The sequence below is a fragment of the Tetrao urogallus genome (assembly GCF_951394365.1).
Source record: "Tetrao urogallus genome assembly, chromosome: 11".
Taxonomy (NCBI): Eukaryota; Metazoa; Chordata; class Aves; order Galliformes; family Phasianidae; genus Tetrao; species Tetrao urogallus.
In genome coordinates this window covers 14,367,185-14,387,768 of record NC_136824.1, presented here as the reverse complement: position 1 = coordinate 14,387,768, position 20,584 = coordinate 14,367,185, and the positions used below count along the sequence as shown (strand labels likewise).

Below are 20,584 nucleotides of genomic sequence, written 5' to 3'. Positions count from 1 at the left end.
TGCACTCGTTCTAAAATATGCCTGTGTTGATACCTCCAAATTGTATTTCTTTTTGGACTCATCTTAGAGCCCCAAGATTCCCTCACAGAATCCAAACCAAAAAAAAAAAAAAAAATAGATACTCCAGAGGAGATTAACAATACAAATACAAGATTACAAAGTACTGGCTGTAAAAGTTTTGGATTAATGCATTTTGTTTCTCAGCATCTGTCTGAACTCATTCTTGCCTGCCTGTGAGCACACAGCAGAATTCCTGCGAAACAGAAAAAGGATGGCTGGCCACCTCTAGATGACTGCATCTCAGAATTGCTATAGCTTTTGCTCAAGCTCTTGATCCAGTAGGAACCATCCAGACATGCAAAGCTGTTTTGCTATACTGTCCAAAACTGCAGCCAAAAAGCATAAAGACTGTGTGCAGTTACTAGAAAGATCTTTAATGGCAATATAGAAAAGCCCACCATTATATAGATATAACCCACCATTACTTTCTGGATAGAGAAAGAAAAAGCCATGTACTTCTCAGGTAATGTGTCAGCGAAGTTTAACTAGGTTAATTTGGCCAACCAAGTCTCACAGGGATTGCACATTTAAGAATAAAAAAAACACAGAATGCACATCCACTTATAAACTGCGAAAAGCTTTCATGCCTCTGTTGAGGGATTGTTAATTTGGGAGATCACATCCCTATTTTGTTAGAGTAAATGAACCATTATTGCACAAAGCACTGTTTTACTGTCCACATAGAAAAATCACACCTGAAAGTAAGTGCAGCTGAAGCACTGCCTGGGCACTTCAGGCACTCTGATGTAAAGCAGTTCACCACCATTTGGTCAAAGAATAAGACACAATGGCTTCCCTAAAGGGGGGGAGACCAGTTCTGCTGTATTTGTTCTGCTGTGTGCTGCTCACCTCACTGGAGCTTGACAGTTTTCATTTCCTTTCCCTGCAGAACATTTCACTGGAAAGCATATCCCTCAACCTTGAGTACTGTCTTTATTAACTTCCCTTCAGAGCAAGCCCAGAGAAAGCATTCTCTGATTGCTGGATATCAGAGCAGCTCCAGTTTTCCCTTTTCTTTGTCATGAACGAACTTCTAGTACAAGTCTCCTGGATGGTCCTCAAGGGCAATGAATGACAGCTGGAGGAAGTCAGTAGACACCATAAGCTAAATGTCAAATCTTCATAAAAATACGAAATATTTGCTTCTTACTTATGCAGTGGCATTCATCGTGGTGAGAACAGGAGACGCGCTTCTCAAATTCTCTAGCTCTGAGGGGTGCTAGATAAGTATAATGATAGCACAGCCAAGATTGCTAAATTTATTACAGAAGCTGTGATCCCAATAGTATATTGCTAATAACAGTGCCAAATATCCAAAGGCAGCTGCTCTTTAGAGGTTATCCAGTCCTGTGCACTTCCTCGTGGAATACTGCAGAGCTATCAGCAAAGGCATATTATACCTGTGGGAGAAGCAAGCTGCTCTTCTTAGATATAGATGGGCAACAAACACCCAATAATTCTTTGAAAAATTGAGTAGAACTGTGCCAGAGGGCAAAGAGGACATCTGTGCCAAAAGCAACCAGAACCTCTGCAAATAAGAAGTGGCTTTGTTGCTGCAGGTCTGATGAGGCAGCCCACGCCAACTGCCCCGGTCCATTAATGCATTCTAACTCTTTTTTACCCTAAGCACAGAGTATAAACAATTTGGTTTGCATTCACAGCCTCAGACTTGAAAATTTAAAAAAAATATAAAAAGTATTTGGGCCAGAAAAACATTTTCTCCTAGAAGTTTGCTAAGAAATTTTTGCAAATTCATGCAGTCTGAATTCCAAGGTGCTTACAATCAATCTTTTTTATTTCATTCTGCACTCAAGTCAGAGACTTCGGCATTGGATGGAATGTATTTTGTCTTCAACTTTCAACACATGGAATTCTATTTCATTGTTCTAGCAACATTTCCTTTATTTTTAGTTTTCCAGAAACTGCAGCAAAACCTTATGCTATAGCACATACATCAAAATCCTTTCTGACTGCCGAGAAGCATTCTGCCAGTTCTTTCTACATTAGCACTTGTATATCCTCCCAAAATAAACCATCTGCTAAAGGCAAATTCCTTTGTCCCCTGCCTAGGCACACTTGTCAGCCATTTGGATGACAGAGATTAGGAGAGGGCTGGACAGTTTGGAATGATGAGGAATGTTTAAAAATGCAATTTATTTGAGTGATAAATGACAGGTTCCTGAGCACCCACTGGGACTTCGAGAGAATAAAAAAAAAAATTGGACAGAGCAGCCCTTGGCAGGGTGACGAAGACATTTCTCAGCTGCTGCTGAAGGTCTGCCCACATAGGGTCAGGGCCTCTGCTTGGAAGTGCCTGCTACCAGCAGAGCCTGAATGATTTGATGGCAGAGTTTAGTCAACAAAGCTCTGAAATGTACATAGAGGGCATGCTGACAGAAAGCGAGCCTAACCAGTGCAACACTAAAGTGGGCCCAACCAGTATATGTTGAATGCAGTGAGCATGCAGCTGCATTAGACGTGTACAGTGCTTGTGTCTGCTTCTACGAGGTTATATAGACAGATGTATGACAGTAGCTAGATAGTAGCAGATAACCTTGAGCATGGCTGCGTTTAAGAGATATTCTGCTGCTGCTTAGGAACTTGCACTACCTTCTCATCTCCCTGTAGATCTAAAAAGTCCTTCTTCAAAGCTTAAAGAACGAAATACAGCTTAGTGCTGGGAAACATCCACTGTGAGAGCATTCTGGCAGTGAATGGCTGGAGCATCTCAGTCATGGTTATCTAATACTTTGATTAACATTTCTTCTGTCTTAACCTAAAAAAGAAAGATTTCAAAGACCTTTCAGTGAGGCCAAGTGTTGTATTTCAAGATCATGAAAACCACAAACACTGTATTTTGATGCTGACAGTACCTGCCCTATAGGACTTTTGTTATTCCCGAGACGTTATTGCACCTTAACAGACTGGCCAACAGTGCCTACATTTGGACATGTATTTCATGACAGAAAATTCGAAGCACCTTTTACAAATAAAAGCAACTCATATAGGTTCATTTTAAAATGAAAAATAGATTGTAAGGCCACTAGAATTAATTGCTCACAAATTCTTATTTCCAAGAGGGAATGAGTCCAGTAAGGCCAACTGAGTTGTCAAAAAACACACACACAAACAAAACAATCAAAACCAAGGGAAAAGAAAAGAAAACACTACTAAAATATTAAATCAGACATGCTACTACAATTTTAAGCTTATACATTCTGGTGAAATCTTTGAAAAGCCATTCATTCTGACATTCCTATTATTTGCTATTTTTAAGCACTGAGAGCCTGCAACAGAAATCATTACTGTCTTTGTTTCCTCATATTTATAAACAAGTCTGCCTCTCTTCAAACGCAATAATGGAGAAAGGCCAAACAAATAACCCTATCAATAACAGAAAAATAGATTGAGCAACAGAACGTTAACTTCCACTGTAGAAATAAATCAGTGAAGAATTTCTGCCATGAAAGATAAATGCACTTGGACTCAAAAGCAGTAGAAATCCACTCACACAAAATTCTTTTGGACAGAAACAACTTTTTACTACATAAATATATAACAGTTAACAAAATGCTAAGGTATCCAGTCTGTATCACAACAAAGATGAAGAAACTTTGGATTCCAGAAAATTAGATTAGCAGCTACTTAAAGAAGCTTATACGAAAGTTATTCTTTTCCCTGAGTCATCCTACAAAATGACTATAAGACAAAGTTGATCTTCATGTGGATGTATACAAAATTCAGTGCAGAAATGAAGACACTAATGCATGCTTTCAGAAGCACCTTAAACCAGAGAAAATGGCCACTCACTGTCCCCCTTGTGCTACCTTGGAGCCCTGCACCAGTTGAAGGACAAGGCTTTGGACCTTCCCTCTGCCTGCGGCCTCAGCAGGTTGGAACGTTACGGCGCACGTACTGAGATATTGAGATTGAAGGGATATGGGACACCAGCATCCCATACTGCTGCATGTCAGGGCCTGATATTATATAACTTAAACTACATGATGGCCTGGATATCTTTTGACATTTGCTAAGGAAAGGAGAGACCTGACAAGTCACAGTTGTCAAATTATGATGGTACTGAAATAATCAGCGAGGTATTGCTTTAACAGATGCCAATTTCAATGCAGCTCAGTCTACTGCATTTCATGGTGACATCCTCAGAAGAAATAATAACCTAAAAAATATACTTACTCTAAAATATATTTCTAATTAAATACAAATGTAAATCCAGTCACTAGTATAATGACTATTATGAAGTTAATATCCTTGGCAGACTTACACTGGAGTGCTGAATTTATTCAGAGGCATAAAACAATCTGAATCGATTCAGAAACATAAATCAAGGTCAATCACAATTTAAAACCTAGCAAATTAAATTATTCATCCTTACAGTTTATGTCCTTACTCAAAAGGCTGCATACGTTTCACCTAGCATGGTGTTTAAGACTTACTAATTTGCCTCAACGTTTAGAATACTTGTTGTATAAAACTTTGGATTTCTGTTTGAAAAGAGAACAAGATGAGAGAAATAAACGGTGATGAAAACAAACCCCTTCTTCCTACAGAAATCATAATATTGGATCAAAAGCCTGTAGCATTTTCTCTTTTAGATAGTGCAGTATTACAAAGCTTGCACCAACCAAAATTAGTTAAAAAATCATCTGTATTTGAAACTATTCACTACCTATGCTAAAAATTATATGGAGATTTTTCCTCACTTTTTTCTACATTACTAGTGAAATACAAAAGAGAAACATAAAGTACATTAATCTCATTAACTGTAAAATGTGTTAATTGGTCAAATGAAACAAATTTTCTTTTTTTATATATCATTTAAACCATCTTATGTAAAGCAATATGCCTAAAACTGTCTCTACTCTGTAAGCCAGGATTGTGTTCCTGTATCCATTAACAGATGAAATTAATAACCTAATAAATGAGTCACTTTTGCAAGAGATTTGTCTTGTACAACAGAGGATTTAATCCTCACAAACAGCTGCAGAACAACCACACAGTTCTCTGAACAGGAACAAATTAAGGGCATCTACAAGACTCCAGCTGTGCTAATGAATTCCTCCTTCCACATCTACAAACAAGGCTAAAATACCTGCAGGACTTTTTAAAGAATGTCAGTGTTCTTACATCTCCATCCTAAGAAATAACTCACGTACATACAATCTCCATTATTCTTCAGTTAGCCTTGCACTACTTTTACAGATACATGTTCACACTGGAAGGTCTAGCCATAAAATCAAGACGAATGGAAGTATAAAAATATAACCATTTTATTTCAAATTAAATTAGAGAATATCTTTTACCACCTCAGAAGCAATTTACTTGATGACTCCAAACGACGAGAAGTTTGAGTTCAATGATATAAAATAGAAATTGCAACAAAACCATGATTTCAGTACAGATCAGAGTGCTTTACTCAGCAATATACTCACCCTATGAACTAACAGAGCGATGCAGTACAGAGTCCTGTTCTAATCACCGGGTTTTCTCACTGGGGGAATGGGGCTAATCACAATGACAATTTCTCAGTAAGGACATTTCCAAGAATGAACAAATTCTTCAGCCTGCCGTACGCTTTAAAAATCTACCAAAGAGTCTTGGGAAGTGAAACAAGGATGTCATCATAAACATCCACGCAAGCTAATGTCTGAAGCCCCTAAACAGCCTTAAAATGTCATTACAAAACATAAGGAAGCGAAACCTCTCACAGCAGCAGCAGAACACCGTGCCCACATGGCAGCACAGCCCCTCTGAGCACACTGCCCGCACAGCGCTGGGCACACAGCCCCTCTGAGCACGAGGTTGGCCCTGCTGACAACGGTGGGCATGAGGGAAATACACAGCTCCTCTGTGGGCAGGAAGGCCCATGAGGTACCATGCTCCCTCAGTGGTGTAACAGCAAACTAATGTGATGGGTGAACACGTGCATTCCCTGCCTAAAACTCACGTGTGGCTACTTCTCACTTTGTGATGATCTCCTCCTTTGTTGCCTCTTCAATTTCCTCCTACATTCCACACTGTTTTATTCAGCCTGCCCTTTGTGCTTAGTTGCCTCTCTCTTCTCTTCTTTTGAGTAATCTCCCACCTCACCGTGTTACTTTTGTGTTTTTCCACTGACATCCACTGACTTCTGAAGTGCCAGCACAAAGGACTGGAGCCAATCCCTCTTTATCATCAATACCTGATGAGACAAAGCAGTGCACCCAGAGAAGGCAAGACAAGAAAAGAATGGTAAAATGACAGCAGGACCCAGCTCTTCCACAGCATTTCACAGAATTCTTCATTGGAATTCCACCTCAGTGCAAGTGGAAGCACACCAGAAATGGATCTGCCTGCTTACAACACCTTGTTGTGTGCATGCTTACTGAGCCGCTGGCATCAGCTGCCTTCAGAAAATACGCAGAGCTGGGCTTATTCGTATTGAAAATATCTGCAGTGCTTTGATTTCCAATAAGAGCTCCTTCCACAAGGATTGATTCTAGTAGGAAAACGTTATGGATATATTACTACAAACACACAGAGCTCTTAAATTGATAATTTTGGTAAATTTCTCAAATCTGATCAAAATGTTACAGCATTAAAAACAAAAAAGCACATCTCAGATATTCCATCTCCATTGAGGTCCCTACACTTGCACCCAGCAATCCTCCTGGTCATCATTCCCACAGAACATCCCCACTGTCTCACAGGGGCAGGAGGGAACAGTTTCTCGGTGTCTGCGCACCATGGGGGCAGTCAGTGTGTGCAACACTGTGAGTCACGCACAAAACCTGTAATGCCAGCAGCCATCAGTTTCGTTCAGACACCTCGGGGCTGACACAGGGACCCCAGGCTGCTCACAGCCCCATCGTGGTCCTACCACACTCCCACATGGTGACCGAGAAGAAGCCAAAAAGGCAGAGCCCAGTCACACCTCACCATCTGGTGCTACGGGTCCAGAGGTCCCTGACAAGGAATATCGGGTGTGTCAGCACAGCGCCGAGCACAACATCATCCCTGCTGACAAATTGGACTCAGAACTGCTACTGCTGCAGAGGGTGGCTTGCACAAGCCCAGAGCTTGTTTCAGCACTGTAAGCATTTAAAAGTGGATGTAATGACCACTAGTATGACCAGCTCATTCTACAAGGGAAGACTTATTTCAGAGCTCTCTGAGAACTTACAATCCTTTTCCTTCTCCAGTTCAAAGCTTTCTGCAGCGTGCAAAAGGAGTTACACAACGTTTCTTGCAGATAACCATTTACCAATATTACAAAAATACACATTTTTGTTATATCACAATAAAACTGAGTATTTCAGAGACTAAAAACTGGGAAAGCATTGCATGGTGGTACTCCATAAAGGGGAACTGGAAAACAATAAAACAGCTTTACTTAGTGGGAACCAGACCCTAATTGGACCTTGAGAGGATAAAGAAAAGAAAAAGGATGAAAGACATTAAAGGAGCTGCTGTCCTGTCACTCTGTGGCTTATCACTGTCTCTCTGCTTTATCTTCCTGCTCACTTTCTTAGCAAAATGGTAATGGGAGTCATGACTTACAAACCCCAGTACCACCCACTTCAGACAGCAGAGGTATCAACAGAAATATATCCCAGATCTTTTGTCAGCAATCCTGCAGACTCCCACCACTTGTAGTAACAAAGAATTTATACCCCCTAACATGATGTTAAAGATGATGAAACACCAGGCAGCTGCTGCACAGTAACAGGGGCATGCCCTGGCAGCCTCTCACAGATACCTGAGGCTCACAGTAAGTTCCTTTTGGGCTGACCTGCCATTACAGCAATTTACACAGGCAGAGACCCCTCCAACTCTTTTAGGTATGTCACCCACAGTAATAGCCACAGGACCAACAAACTGCGAACATCATAGGCTTCACGAGGTGAACAAGGAGCAGGGCAGCACTCCCTGTCCCAGACAGCCCTCAGGAGAAGGCTGTGGTATTCTGTCCAAGTCATAATTTGGTCTCATCTGGAACCTCACGCATGCAGTAGGCTCTTCTCTGGCTAACCTTTCCCTTGCAAAGAATAACCATGTTTTTTAATGAGCCTCCCAGCTTAACACTGCTCCCGCAGCTTGTTCTCCACCACAGCTGAAGTCACAGTAAGTGGTACAGTGTTTTCACCTACTGCATTTTCATATGTACATATTGCATGGAAATCCAGACCTTTCCCACTAGGGACACATCTTGTAGCACTAGGAGAAAATGCAGCATGCACCTTTTTTTTTTTTTTTTTTTAGGTCCCCCTGCTGTCAGGATTTGTATTCAACATGCATTAGCTTAGAGGTAAGGAACAAAAGGTTTACAAAAAAAAACACAGCAATTTGGGATGCAGATAGACATGAAATTCTCTAACAGTCAGAATTATTAATAGATCTTAATTGCATTATATGATGAAGAAAGCTAGCACTTCATTGGCTCCTCCAGTTATTTTGAGTTTGTCAGCATAGAAATCATCCTTTCAATATGAAACATTTCATCTCTGTTCTGCATGAAAACAACACTACCACACTAAGCAGTTCCAAAGGGAATGTATAAAAAGCTCTTTCCTTCACTGTGTAAAATAATTTCTCACTTCTGCTACATGTTTTGTTTTCTATTTTATTCCTTCTGCCAGTGCATGAGCCTTCCTACCAGAAAAAAGATGCATAACATGAATAGTATTACAGCACTTTGGAAAGATTTATTCATATTGACTCCCTCGATTATTTCTTCAGATCTATTTTTAATCACAATTTTAAAACAATAAAAGTACTATTAAGCAATATTAAGAAATATTTTAGTGTGATTGTAGCTTAATTTTGTAGCAGCAGCAAGAAAATCCATTTGTATAACTCTGTTTCTCTGCTTAGCTATTTTATAGTGTCATCACCCTTTAACACACACAACCTCAGAATAAATAGTGGTCCTCTTTTCATGATCCTAATTTTCAACGCTTTGCTATTAATAGTTGAGTTTCATATGGATAGATGTACATACTCTGTATATTGGCACATTTCATGCTCAGGCATGGGCTGTTATTATGTGTCTCAAATCTCCTTGCAAAAGTTCTATGGCACACAGGATATTCTTTTTACCGTTGGCTATGATCGCTTTTTCCTTTGAAAGCCCCAAGAGTAGAGATTTAGATAAAATCCTTTAAGGATTAAGGATTTTTAGAAAAAATCCTTAATAGGACCACACAGACGAAGACCCATATAGCACATGCTAAAATTATTGTTTCAGCAATCTCATTCCCAAAGAGAATTTTTACCCTTCAGTAAGGTAACCATTACACCAACATCGCTTCTGTGACAACAGTTTGCACAGACTCCAAAACTAACTTTAAATCAGCTATGAGACTTGGCTTTGCATCCTAGAAGTAGCTGGACACCACAGAAAACATTCCATCACAAATCCTTGCTACCAGTTTCACTGTTTCCTTACACAGCAAACAAGCTCTTTGTTCCAAAGATAGCTTGACAAGACATCGTAATTAGAAGCAAAGCAGTCCTGAGAAAAAAATATCATTGATGCTATTGGCATCATCTTTAACAAAGCAAACAAAGAATGCTGCACAAACTGAGTTTGTTATGTTTTTCAGCTTTAACTGTTTCACGAAATTACATCTGAACATCATAATGATGTTATTTCTATTATCATGTAGTACCAGACAATGCAATTTCTATTGATCTATACGTTATCATAAAGACAGCACATATTTCCTAATTACATCTTTTGTTCTCACATTTAACAGTGGGTTTATAACTCAACATATTCTTAACCATTATGTTAGTATTTGATAGCTGTATCATATTAGTTTGTCAGAGTAATGTAATTTGTTTTGATCAAATTTCCACCAGTCCTTCCAGAGGTGCAGCTTATACTGCTTTTGCAGTAAAGGACTTCTGAAAAAATATACCACGGCTTTTTAGAAATAACTCTAACCTTTTCTGACCAGTATAAATGGTGGGAAATCTATCCCCACACTCCATTCACATTCACATATTCTTTTCAATGTAAACACTTCCTTAATTAAAAGTTGTACATGTCTCTATTGCATATTTTTTCTCTAAATTCTATTAAATCTCTAAAGTACAAGCTATACGAGTTCCTCAAAACCACTATGAATTTTCTTAAACCATAGAAAAAATGTAAGTAACTGTAATCAGAGAAGCAAACAAGTATACACCAATACCACTTAAGTAAAGTATCTATCAGATATACTAACTTTAAGTACTCTAAGAACACACACAATTTATATGCATTGATTTTTCTCTTGTACTCTACTACAGCTGCATATAATAAAAGTGCTTTTGAAGATTGCCTAAAAATACATATATTTTAATGTGGATACAACTTCCACATTCTAAGTCTGAAAATAGATGTTGAAAACATAATTCATTTTTCATATTTACTCAATTTCCAGTTAATTCGTGCATCTCTTTACGAATGAGGCAATATCAAAATCTGAAATCAAGATACGGAACTAACATCTACACAAGAACAAAAATGTAGGTATGTATCAATAATTATGTAAGCAATACAATTTTTGTTACATTTGCCAGCATGGAACCCTAACTCTTAACATTATTAAGAACAACACCTTTTCCAATTCTAACAATGACATAAACCAAATGCACGAGGAATGACTCCTTTATTAGCAAGATTCTCGAAACTTCAGATGGAATGAATGTAAAAGATAAGGTACTTACAGTGAATTCACAGAAATCAATGCTATCGAGGCTTTTGCTTCTGTGTATTCTCCCTTTTATTCTTCTTAAGGAAGGTTTTCCCTGACTTACACTACAGGTAGCACCATTGGGATTTTCGGAAGATGGAGTTACCCTGCCAAACAAAAAGAGATCTGTATCAGACAAAGAATAGATCGCTTTATTTTATATCGCGCTGTTAATATGCAAGTAAAAAAATGAGCAAGGGTGATATCACAGGGTTCTCAATCCAACCTTTAGTATTCCAACAGGCAGTACCAAAATAAGACAACAAAAGATGCAGGAATGTAGCTCCCACTAAATCCACCACTGCTTGCAGATTGAGTCTTCTGTACATTTTCTGCACGGATGTAAGAAACGTCAGAAAAAATGCAAAGAAACATATTTAACTTATTAGAAATAACTCTGACCTTTTCTGACCAGTATAAATAGTGGGAAATCTATCCCCACACTCCATTCACATTCACATATTCTTTTCAGTGTAAACACTTCCTTAATTAAAAGTTGTACATGTCTCTATTGCATATTTTTTCTAATAAACTAAAAGGGATATTTTCCACTCTTAGTTCAAGGTAAAAATTGTGTCCTGTGATACATGTTGCTGTCTGTTGGTTAAATCAAAGGCAGCCTGGCAGAATTCGGCTTTTGACCTTTTCCAGTTTAAGCACTAATGGCACTTCAGCTCTTCTAGCAAAGAATAATGGTGAGAAATCACAAAATGGAAAGGACCTATTACAGCTGTAGAAGTAATTAAAACTACAGCTTTCAAGGCTGTTCATCACATTGGTCATCTAAATATAGTTCTAAGAGGAGCTTGCAATTGAAGTATTTTGAGTAAGCTCCTTGTATTTCAAAATTGTTGAAAGTTGTTAATGAGTAAATGTAAATGGGGTTAACAATTAACTAAATATAAGTTTCAAAAGGTCAATATTTTAAATGCAAAATAGTCTGTAGGCAGTCTGACACCACATTAGGAAAACGAGTGCTGTGTTTCAGCAAATCCATGCACCTAAAAAGTAAAATCTTCTTTTGCAGGTTTACATTTCTTCTTTTTCTCAGCTGCAGGCACAAGAGGCCACTGAAACACGCGTGCACACATATATCCATACACATCTTTTTTGCATTGCCCAAGGCTGTGGACAACAACAGTTCAATGATTTTCCCTGTAACCATTAAGATTCCTATATATTTTTGGGTTTCTCTTTTTAAACTTGGAATTAATGGCTTTGGTATGTACATAAAAGCTTTTACAAACGAAGAGGACAGCTGTGTGCCTTTACAGGTACACATTACACAAAGAGAGGTTGCACAGAGTGGGCCATGCTAACACTTGAAATACAAAATTCCAAGTACAAAATACCCAGGCTGAATATACTTGTTTGGTGGGGGAACCCTGGGGTCTACACTGCTTCACAACTGGAATAAAACGTCCCCATTCACATTTGTAAGAGGCTGGAGAGACAAAAGTCACAGGAATAAAATGTGTAAATTAAAAAAAGAAAGAGATTTTAAAATTTCTCATTCAATTTACAAACACTGATGAATTGCTGTAATTTCCAAATTAATACTTTTCCCCTTGGGTTAATTTACTCCTGAACTTTCAACTGCGAGGAAAGAAAATTTTCTGAATCATTACATAACTAATATTCAGAAATGCATAAACATCCTGCTCAGACAACACCAGATTTTTTTGATGAAATTATTTATGGGGCAAGTTCTGAGAAAGATGCCAGGCTGCTATTGCAATGGAATTGTACACAGAAACCAAATCAACACCAGAGATTTTCCTGCTGAAATGTCTGAAAGAATCATAAAAACAAACTCCCAAAGCAAGACAGCTGCTCTGTCACAACTCCTGTTCACAGACAAGAAGTGACATTTACACTTATCATACATTTTGACCGTATGAATCTCTTTTGGACACGTTATGGAGCTCTGCAAGCATTTCTGATAAAGTTAGTCCAAATGTGCTCAATCCATCCGCACACTGACCATGGAGCCCACAAAGAGATCCACGGCTTTCACTGCAGGTAGGTCTGGATTTATTCTACCCCCAGAAAATCTGTGAGGGTTGCCTATTTCAATACTTGTCACCTGGGTCATTAAGTTCTCACCTTTACCTCCATTCAATTAAATGCTCAATAACTTAATAATAACATTCTTCCTTGCATTTAATAGAAATATTTTTGAACAACCATAAGCTGCACTGGGCTTTTCTTAATTTTCTATTTCAAACCACTCAGTCTGGGGCCTTTAGACGTATATTTGTTTAAATTCTAAGTCTTTTAATGTTTTCTCATACTAAGAAGCCTTAAAAATATATAATAAAATAAAGTGAAATAAAGCCTGTAAAAATAACAAGCTAATCAAAGTCACACAGTTTTCACAAAGAACTGAACTAATGATGCATTTTGAAAGCCCTTCTACTCATGAGATCCATTCTTTAAAGGCACTTGAAAAAAATGAAAGAGAGGAGCAGAACTTGCTGCCCCAGGAATCCATCCATCATTTCATTCTGATGGAGAACCAATGACAGTGAATATTTACTAGCTTCCATAGTTCCAAATCCTGCTTTAAAAACCACGTTTAACTTTCAAAGTATAATTTTATGGGAAGGAATATCATGATATCAAAGACTCACTTTTTTTATAACATTATTAACTTCAACGTGTCTTTACAAGTAAATAAAGCAATATTTAACCAACTGAAGAAAAATCAAATCAGTATCACCAATAGAAATCTTGAAGCTTACTGTTGTAAGATATCCACAGGTACAGAACAGTGTGTTTTTGACTTTATGGTTGATGGGGAAACTTCGGGGCAAGAGTAAAGAAATGAAATGCCAGCTCCTCCAGTGCCTCTGCTACTACTCTAGCTTTAGCAAAGGGGTGCTAAAAAACCTGAGACAGAACTGGATCTATGACACCCACCCTCTTGGAACATAGGAAGCAGCAATAAAACCCTCAAGAATTCCAGTAACATTGGTGCAGTACAGCAATAGCAACTGATTCAGGCATTAGGAAATTCCACAAGGAATAAGACTCCAAAATGAAGACTATGAGGTTGCAAGACAAATGGGAATATTGGTTTCAGTCTGTCCAAACTCACAAGACAAGCCTCAAAGTATTTGAGTTTGAGTTGAAATTCATTTTTGCATAGAACTGAAAGACAGATTTTTAAATTCTTTTTACTTTCCTATCTTGCTTTCTGTCCCCATCATTTCCACTGTAACTTGAGAAATAGAGCTGTTTGTTTGTTTGTTTGTTTTTTAAATGAGCACTGAAACTGTCATGTAATATGATGGTTCTGACATCTGAACCTCAAGGTAAAAAAAAATTAATATATTAATGAAAGTTGCTACACTTCATTACATCTTTCCTTTGTATTTCATTTGTGTTATTTAATTAATAGAAAATTGCTGAGAGAGTTGCTAAATCACTGGCTGTAGTACAGGGGTATAGAGGAATTATCACCAGTTAAGGCAGGAAGATTTCTCCTGTTAAGGTGTCTGCAACTCATCAACCTCTTCATGCAAACACTCTTGATTCAAAGCTTAAGAATGAGATCTTGAGAGAAGCCTAGACACTTCAAAAGCTGACTCCAGAGCTCTGAGAGGAGTGGATGATTCTAGATGCCTTGTTGGAAAAGCACTGGTTTTGTTTATCAAAGAATGTCCTCAGTATTCCGTGGAAACATAACAGCTTTCTAATGTGGCTCATCCAGGATTCCCAAATCAAGGCACATCAATTCTGGAAATGTTATTCGGTAAGATGGAATGACTTTGTAAATCCCACCTTGAGCCAGAGACTCCGGTTTATTCTCCACAGTTCTTACAACAGTTACATTGACCTTGCTGGTTCCTGATCAGACATCAGATTACATAACTGTGAATGAATTATTTCTCAAGTTGGAAAAATAAGCAAAAACATGAAGACACTTCTAGTGTCTGTGCTCCACTGATGAATGCATTAGTCTAGCAAAATACTAGTCAACATTTACATCAAAGTGCACTGTCAACACCAAGGACTAATCCCTCAATGCACACTATAATATAATTAGATGTAATCTATGTAACATACCTCAGTTATTATTAAAAATTATACTTACAGATACTTACTTACTATACTTACTACTTTACTTGCAGAAAACTACTATTTATAATGAGCTTCAATATTCCCTAACATTTTTTTAAAGTTCTATCTTGGTTGAAATAGCTAAACTAATGTCATGTTAATTTTCTGGAGTGCAGTTAGACTCAAGAGACTTTAAAGCTCATTATTTAGTGACTTAGAGTTCTGAACAATTTTATAGAGCAGTATCCGAATAATTGAATAATTTGTGGACTGAAACCATTTCTGTATTTGTTTTCTGAATGTAATATAGAGAGAACAAATCTTTGGCAAATATATATCCTCAACAAGACTTAGTGTCATAATTAATCACTATGACTCTCATATCCTGCAAGTTGTCTACCATCTTATTAAAAAGTGCTGAGGTGTCTGTAGCAAATGGTTACTGCAGGTGGCCATGCAAGTCTGAAACTTCTACCTCTAGTAGTTTCACAGATCTCTACTGAGAAATGTGTGAATTGTCTGTAATTGTGTCCAGTGAGAAGACAGGCTTCCCCACTATGACAGAGATGTCCGCTGGGTGCAGCTGAATGTGGCCAGTTTGCCTTCTGGCTGCAACAAACAGTGGAAAGGCTGAAACTCACTCCCGCTTGCCTGGAAGACCTAAAATTTATAGTCATTCAGTGTTAATTTTTGATTAAAAAAAAAAAAAGCCTAATATGAAACAATTACTGGTAACCCTGAGCAGTCCCCTACTGTGAAAAATGTTTGTATATCTCTGCAAATATCTTCAATACTAAGCAGAGCTTCCCACCTTCATCAGGAAAAAAAAAATCAATTAATTTGCATCACCAACAAATCTTTACAGTGGGCTAAAATGAGACTACTATTCCCATTTCAAACAAGTATTAACAGAAGCAATAATGGATAACATCCATTCTGGTGATCTGCGTTTTTCCACAAACTTCTGCAGCCACATCCAAGAGGCTGAATCTTTAATGCTTTATTTCTCTTACACATTTTCTATTATTTGCTTTTTCTAGCTATGTTTCTACATGGAACATAAACTAACAGTGACACTTTTCTCCCTGGGGATGGTCCTAATGATAAAACAGGCATCCTTTGCTACGAGCCTGAACTTTCACATCCGACCCCAGTCTGAACACAAACACTCAACCAAGCGTTCGGATCAATGCTTAATGCCGACAATGATTGCAGGCAAGTTTACTCACATGCTTAAAAATAAATCTGCCCATGCAGATCTTACAAGCAGCAGCTATCATTAACATCCAGGCTGCCAAATCACACACTCACTTAGCAATAGCACCAATTAGACCCTGTCAAAATGCAAATTCTGTACAACACTGCTTCTGCAGACCTCTCTGTAACCTAAGGATTACTTCAGGCTACTACCCATCACTCTAAAAAGACACAGAAATATCACCATGGATAGCCCCAGCCATTTCCATAACATTCTTGGTAACAAAAACACATCAGTAACTGAGCTTTTCGCCTTTTCGTGACTTCACACTCGTTTGCACCATGGGGAGCCAGAGGGAGCAGACCCAAGCAGAGGAAGCCTTCCAAGGTAGAGGTAAATGCTTGAAGACACACGAGAATATCAGTGAGGATTATTAGAGCTGCTAGAAAATATTCTGGGTTTTTGTTTTTTTCCTTTTTGGCTTGCTCCTTCTTCCTTTGGAAGAGAAACATTATTGTCAGCGTGGTAAGAAATTACTGTGCATTTGTATTGTTCCCCTTAAATACATTATTTATTGTTTCCTATTCCAAAAGCATTCCAGTTGTAGATATTGGTATTTCTGTAAATATTGATGTCAGTTTAGTGTTTAAAGGCGTCCCCAGGTCAGCAGTTAGTTTTTCTTGAGTATACTAGCTAAGGTGCTGACCAATGCTGCTCTCACCCATAAAAACAATAATAAAAGCTATCACAGCTGTTGACCAATGAAGTTCTGGATTGTCTTATGGTGAAAGAAAGTGGCGTACAGTTTTCAAGGTGCAAACCAGCATATCCCCAATTTTTATTCTGCCTTCTCTAATAACTGCTCTAGCGAAATCTCAGTGCCAGAATAAAGGTTTTACAATTTGAAAAACTCTGTGAAATAACCTATTTCACAATAGAAATGAGAAATTCAGAAGGAAATTATAATTATGCAGCTCTTGTAATCGTTTTAAACATAAGGCATCACATAAAACCCTACTCTAGGAGAAATAAAGTTAGTACTCCAAAAAAATATTATCATACAGGCTCAGAAAAGAAAATCTGTCCAGGAAGAAGCTCATCACAGCCTGCAAACTTCTCATATTGCCTGAGCTGGAAGGAGGATCCTGCTCTGAATGAAGACAGCTTATTGACTTGTTAGACTCTGCTAACTGGCAGCATTATGACAGCACTTTTTTGCATCCAGATACAGCAAGACTGTACTCATCTCATCCCACTCATCTCATTTGGTTCCTAGGTATTAAATTACAGTGCCTCACAAACACAGGTCTGAATCAGCAGCTCTAGACTCCAGCAACTTCCTTCATCACTAGGTCCAACACGTTACTGCCTCCGACAAACCTCACCATAAAATGACCGAGCTCCACATTAAGTGCAGTCAAATTTCCATCTACACCACTTCCCACAGCAAGCCTGCAGCATCTGTTTCGGACCATTTTCTGGTTTGCACTCAGAGAGTTTACACCAATTTATTGTTAACTCATCATGAGACATGGGTATCCACCTTTTCTTTTGTTTTGTTTTCATTCCTAACTCTGCTTTTGTACATCAGGAACAGAACTTGGATTCTGGGGAAGAAAGTAGAAGGAAATTGGAGTGACAGATGCTCCATAAAGAAATAAACCATTGCTGTTACCTTTTTCATTTTCATTCAGTAGGATTCAGGTGGATTATCTCAACCAACAAAAAGATGAGTATTTTAACCCTTTTTTATTAAGTTATGCCTTTTGCTTCCACTTTCAATATGCACCAACATATCAAAGAATTTATGAATCTGACTGGTTAAACAAAAGGCTTTTTTTTTGTTGCTGTTATCTTTTAGCTAAATAAAAACAAATGAAAATCAGCATCCATTGATTACAGAATTGCTCGATTATACATTTTGCTTATGCTTCTTGGAGATCCTCAGTGATCCAGTACTGGAATACACTTTTGCTTTCTGTGTTGGAAATACACTCTAATATCACACTGATTTGAGTAATACGGTATCTATTCTCATCTCTAATATTCACTTTTTCTTAACGGATTATTTGACACAGACCAAGTTAAAAAAAAAAAAAAACAAACTAAATGATAAAGTATCCTTAAGCGTTTCTCTAAATGCATCAGAATGGTAGTTCTTACATGAGCATAAATTCTCATAATGCCTAATGCTATTAAAGTTCTCAAAGAAAAAGTGACTACATAATATCACGTCACCTATTAACAACAACATCCTAGAGATAGGCTTCCAAACCTTAAATAATCCATAGATATCCCTAAAATTAAAAAAAAAATAATCTTATTTCTCCCTAACACTCTTAGCTAACTAAATCTCCACGAAGCCTACCATTGCAGCAGTACTGAGGCAAGTTACAAACGTTATGAAATGCACTGCTCTTAGCACACAGCAGTGGAGATCCACTCCATTGTTTTGATATCTGTGCTCAAAAAGCACTGAATTTTGCCAGAAAACCAGGTGATACAGAGCTGATCTAACTCCAGCTGCAGACATCACCTCAAGGAGTGAAGAGCACCTTTTAGACTTCTAAAGTACATGTAAATAGCCTCCCTTTAATGTGTCGTAAAACAAAATGTTTCCAAGAAGACACAGGGAACAAGAACAAGTGCTAGTGCTTGACGAATTAAGACTGTCAAAAGAAGTAATGTACCAATGGATGTGCTAGTGCACACAGGAAAGAAAAGCAATGGAGGAGAACAGAACAGGTATGGTGGTAGCACTTTATGTAACTTACATAATCAAAATCAAACCACTGAATATACTATAAAACCTTTTGATTTGATTAAATGTAATAAACTTATTTGCATGACAACATATTTTTGTGTAAGACTATATTTGATCTTGCGCATTACAGTGAATAGAGATGGATTTGCAATCTGTTTTGTAGCAAGATTCGGAACTAATGACAGAGCTTATTAGCTTTACATTGCTCCTGCAAGGGATACACTTCCTTGATACTGAGAATGCTAACTGGCAATATGGGGCATGGGAGGGGAAGGGAAAAGCACACTGTAGAATTCAGGTAATCCTGTATTTGTCGGGGCTGCTGACATGCCAACAGCCCTGTCCCTGCAGAGGGTGTCCCTCTAAGCAGCATGACCTACCATGCCTTCTATGGCACTTCCCCTCACCATGAGCGTTTAAGCACAGTGAAAGAAAGCACAGGGCCATCTCCACCGGAACCACTTTGTCTTTTCGAGGAAAGGCATTCTCAGCGTGCGTTTGTTCTGGGCAGCTCCTTCACAAAAAGCCCGAGCTCACGGACCGCACAGCTCGTCCTGCCGGCACATCCCGGTGCCTCCACACAGCCGGCAGCGGCCTGCTCCCGTCAGCGAGTGCCAGGCAGCACGGTGCCATATGCTTGTCGCTGCCCTACTCACCCACATTACACAATTTCACTTTAATACATTTTTCATAACGTATTGTTGATTCAGCCAGAAAATTCGGTTCAGCACACCCATCGGCGAGAGCGCTAACACCGACAACGAGTCGAGGGAAAGTCCATTTCAGCATCTCAACCGCACGCCGCCGCACCGAGGCCCACGCCGCCGCCCGGCCCACCTGCCCGGAGGGAGGCTCGGCCCGCAGGGAGGCTCGGCCCGGCGGGCTCGGGCTCGTTGCCGCCCGTGGGAGCGCCCCGCACGCCGGGCGCAGCGCCTTCCCGGCCGCGCCAGCGCCCCGCGGGATGCCGAGCGCGGGCCGCCGGGTCGCCGAGGCGCGGACAGCTCCTTCGGGGCGCTCCGAGCCCGCGGCCCCCGCCCGCGCCGGGAACGTCCCGCCCGGAGGCGTGCGCGGCAGCCCCGGGCCCGCGGCGGATCCGCACGGCGGAACGCGACCGCCGCCCGCCCGCCCGTCCCGGCCCGGCCGCAGAGCCGCCCGCGGTGCCTACTCACCACAGCTTCCTCTTTAAGGGCATCAGACTGCCCCTGTTGGAGGCGGTCACCCCTATGGCCATCTGCAAGACAGTCAGGTATTTCTGATACTTCATTTTGCCGTCGCCCCCCCTGTCCCTGCCGCGTCCCCGCCGCCGCCACCGACAGAGTCTCTCCAGCCGCTGCATGCAATCATCAAATTTTTATTTCCAGGCATCTGCCGTCCCTGCGTCGCTCCTTCCCCTCCTCCTCCTCCTCCTTCTCCTCCTCCTTCTCCTCCTCCTCCTCCTGCCGCGCTCCCTCGCTCTCTGCCCCCCCGGCTCGCGCTCTCCTCCTCCTGCCGCACTCCCGCTATCTCTGCCCCCCGCTGACGCTCTCCTCCTCCTCCTCCTCCGCCTCCCGCCGCGCTCCCGCCATCCGCGCTCCAGCTGACGCTCCTCCGCCTCCCGCCGCGCTCTGCCCTCCCCCCGGCCCGCGCTCTTCTCCTCCTCCTCCTCAGCCGCACTGTCCGCCCGCAGCCCCCCGCTCGCACCTGCCGCTCCCCCTCTCCCTCGCCGCCGCCGCCCCGAGGCCGCAGGCCGCTCGCCCCATCCTCACCTGCGCCGCCTCT

At 40.1% G+C, this 20,584-nt stretch overlaps 1 protein-coding gene across 2 annotated transcripts in view; it reads right to left on the bottom strand.

Moving 5' to 3' along the window:
• Nucleotides 1-20,162, bottom strand: part of TJP1 (tight junction protein 1) — a gene marked incomplete at both ends in the record, with an annotated part of 157,401 nt that extends 137,239 nt beyond the window's left edge. For both annotated transcript variants that reach the window (XM_079540676.1, XM_079540677.1), the window contains 2 exons: nucleotides 10,774-10,906; nucleotides 19,996-20,162. In XM_079540676.1, the coding sequence (XP_079396802.1) occupies nucleotides 10,774-10,906; nucleotides 19,996-20,162 (300 nt within the window). The remainder of the gene's footprint in view (nucleotides 1-10,773; nucleotides 10,907-19,995) is intronic.
• Nucleotides 20,163-20,584: the final 422 nt, after the last annotated feature.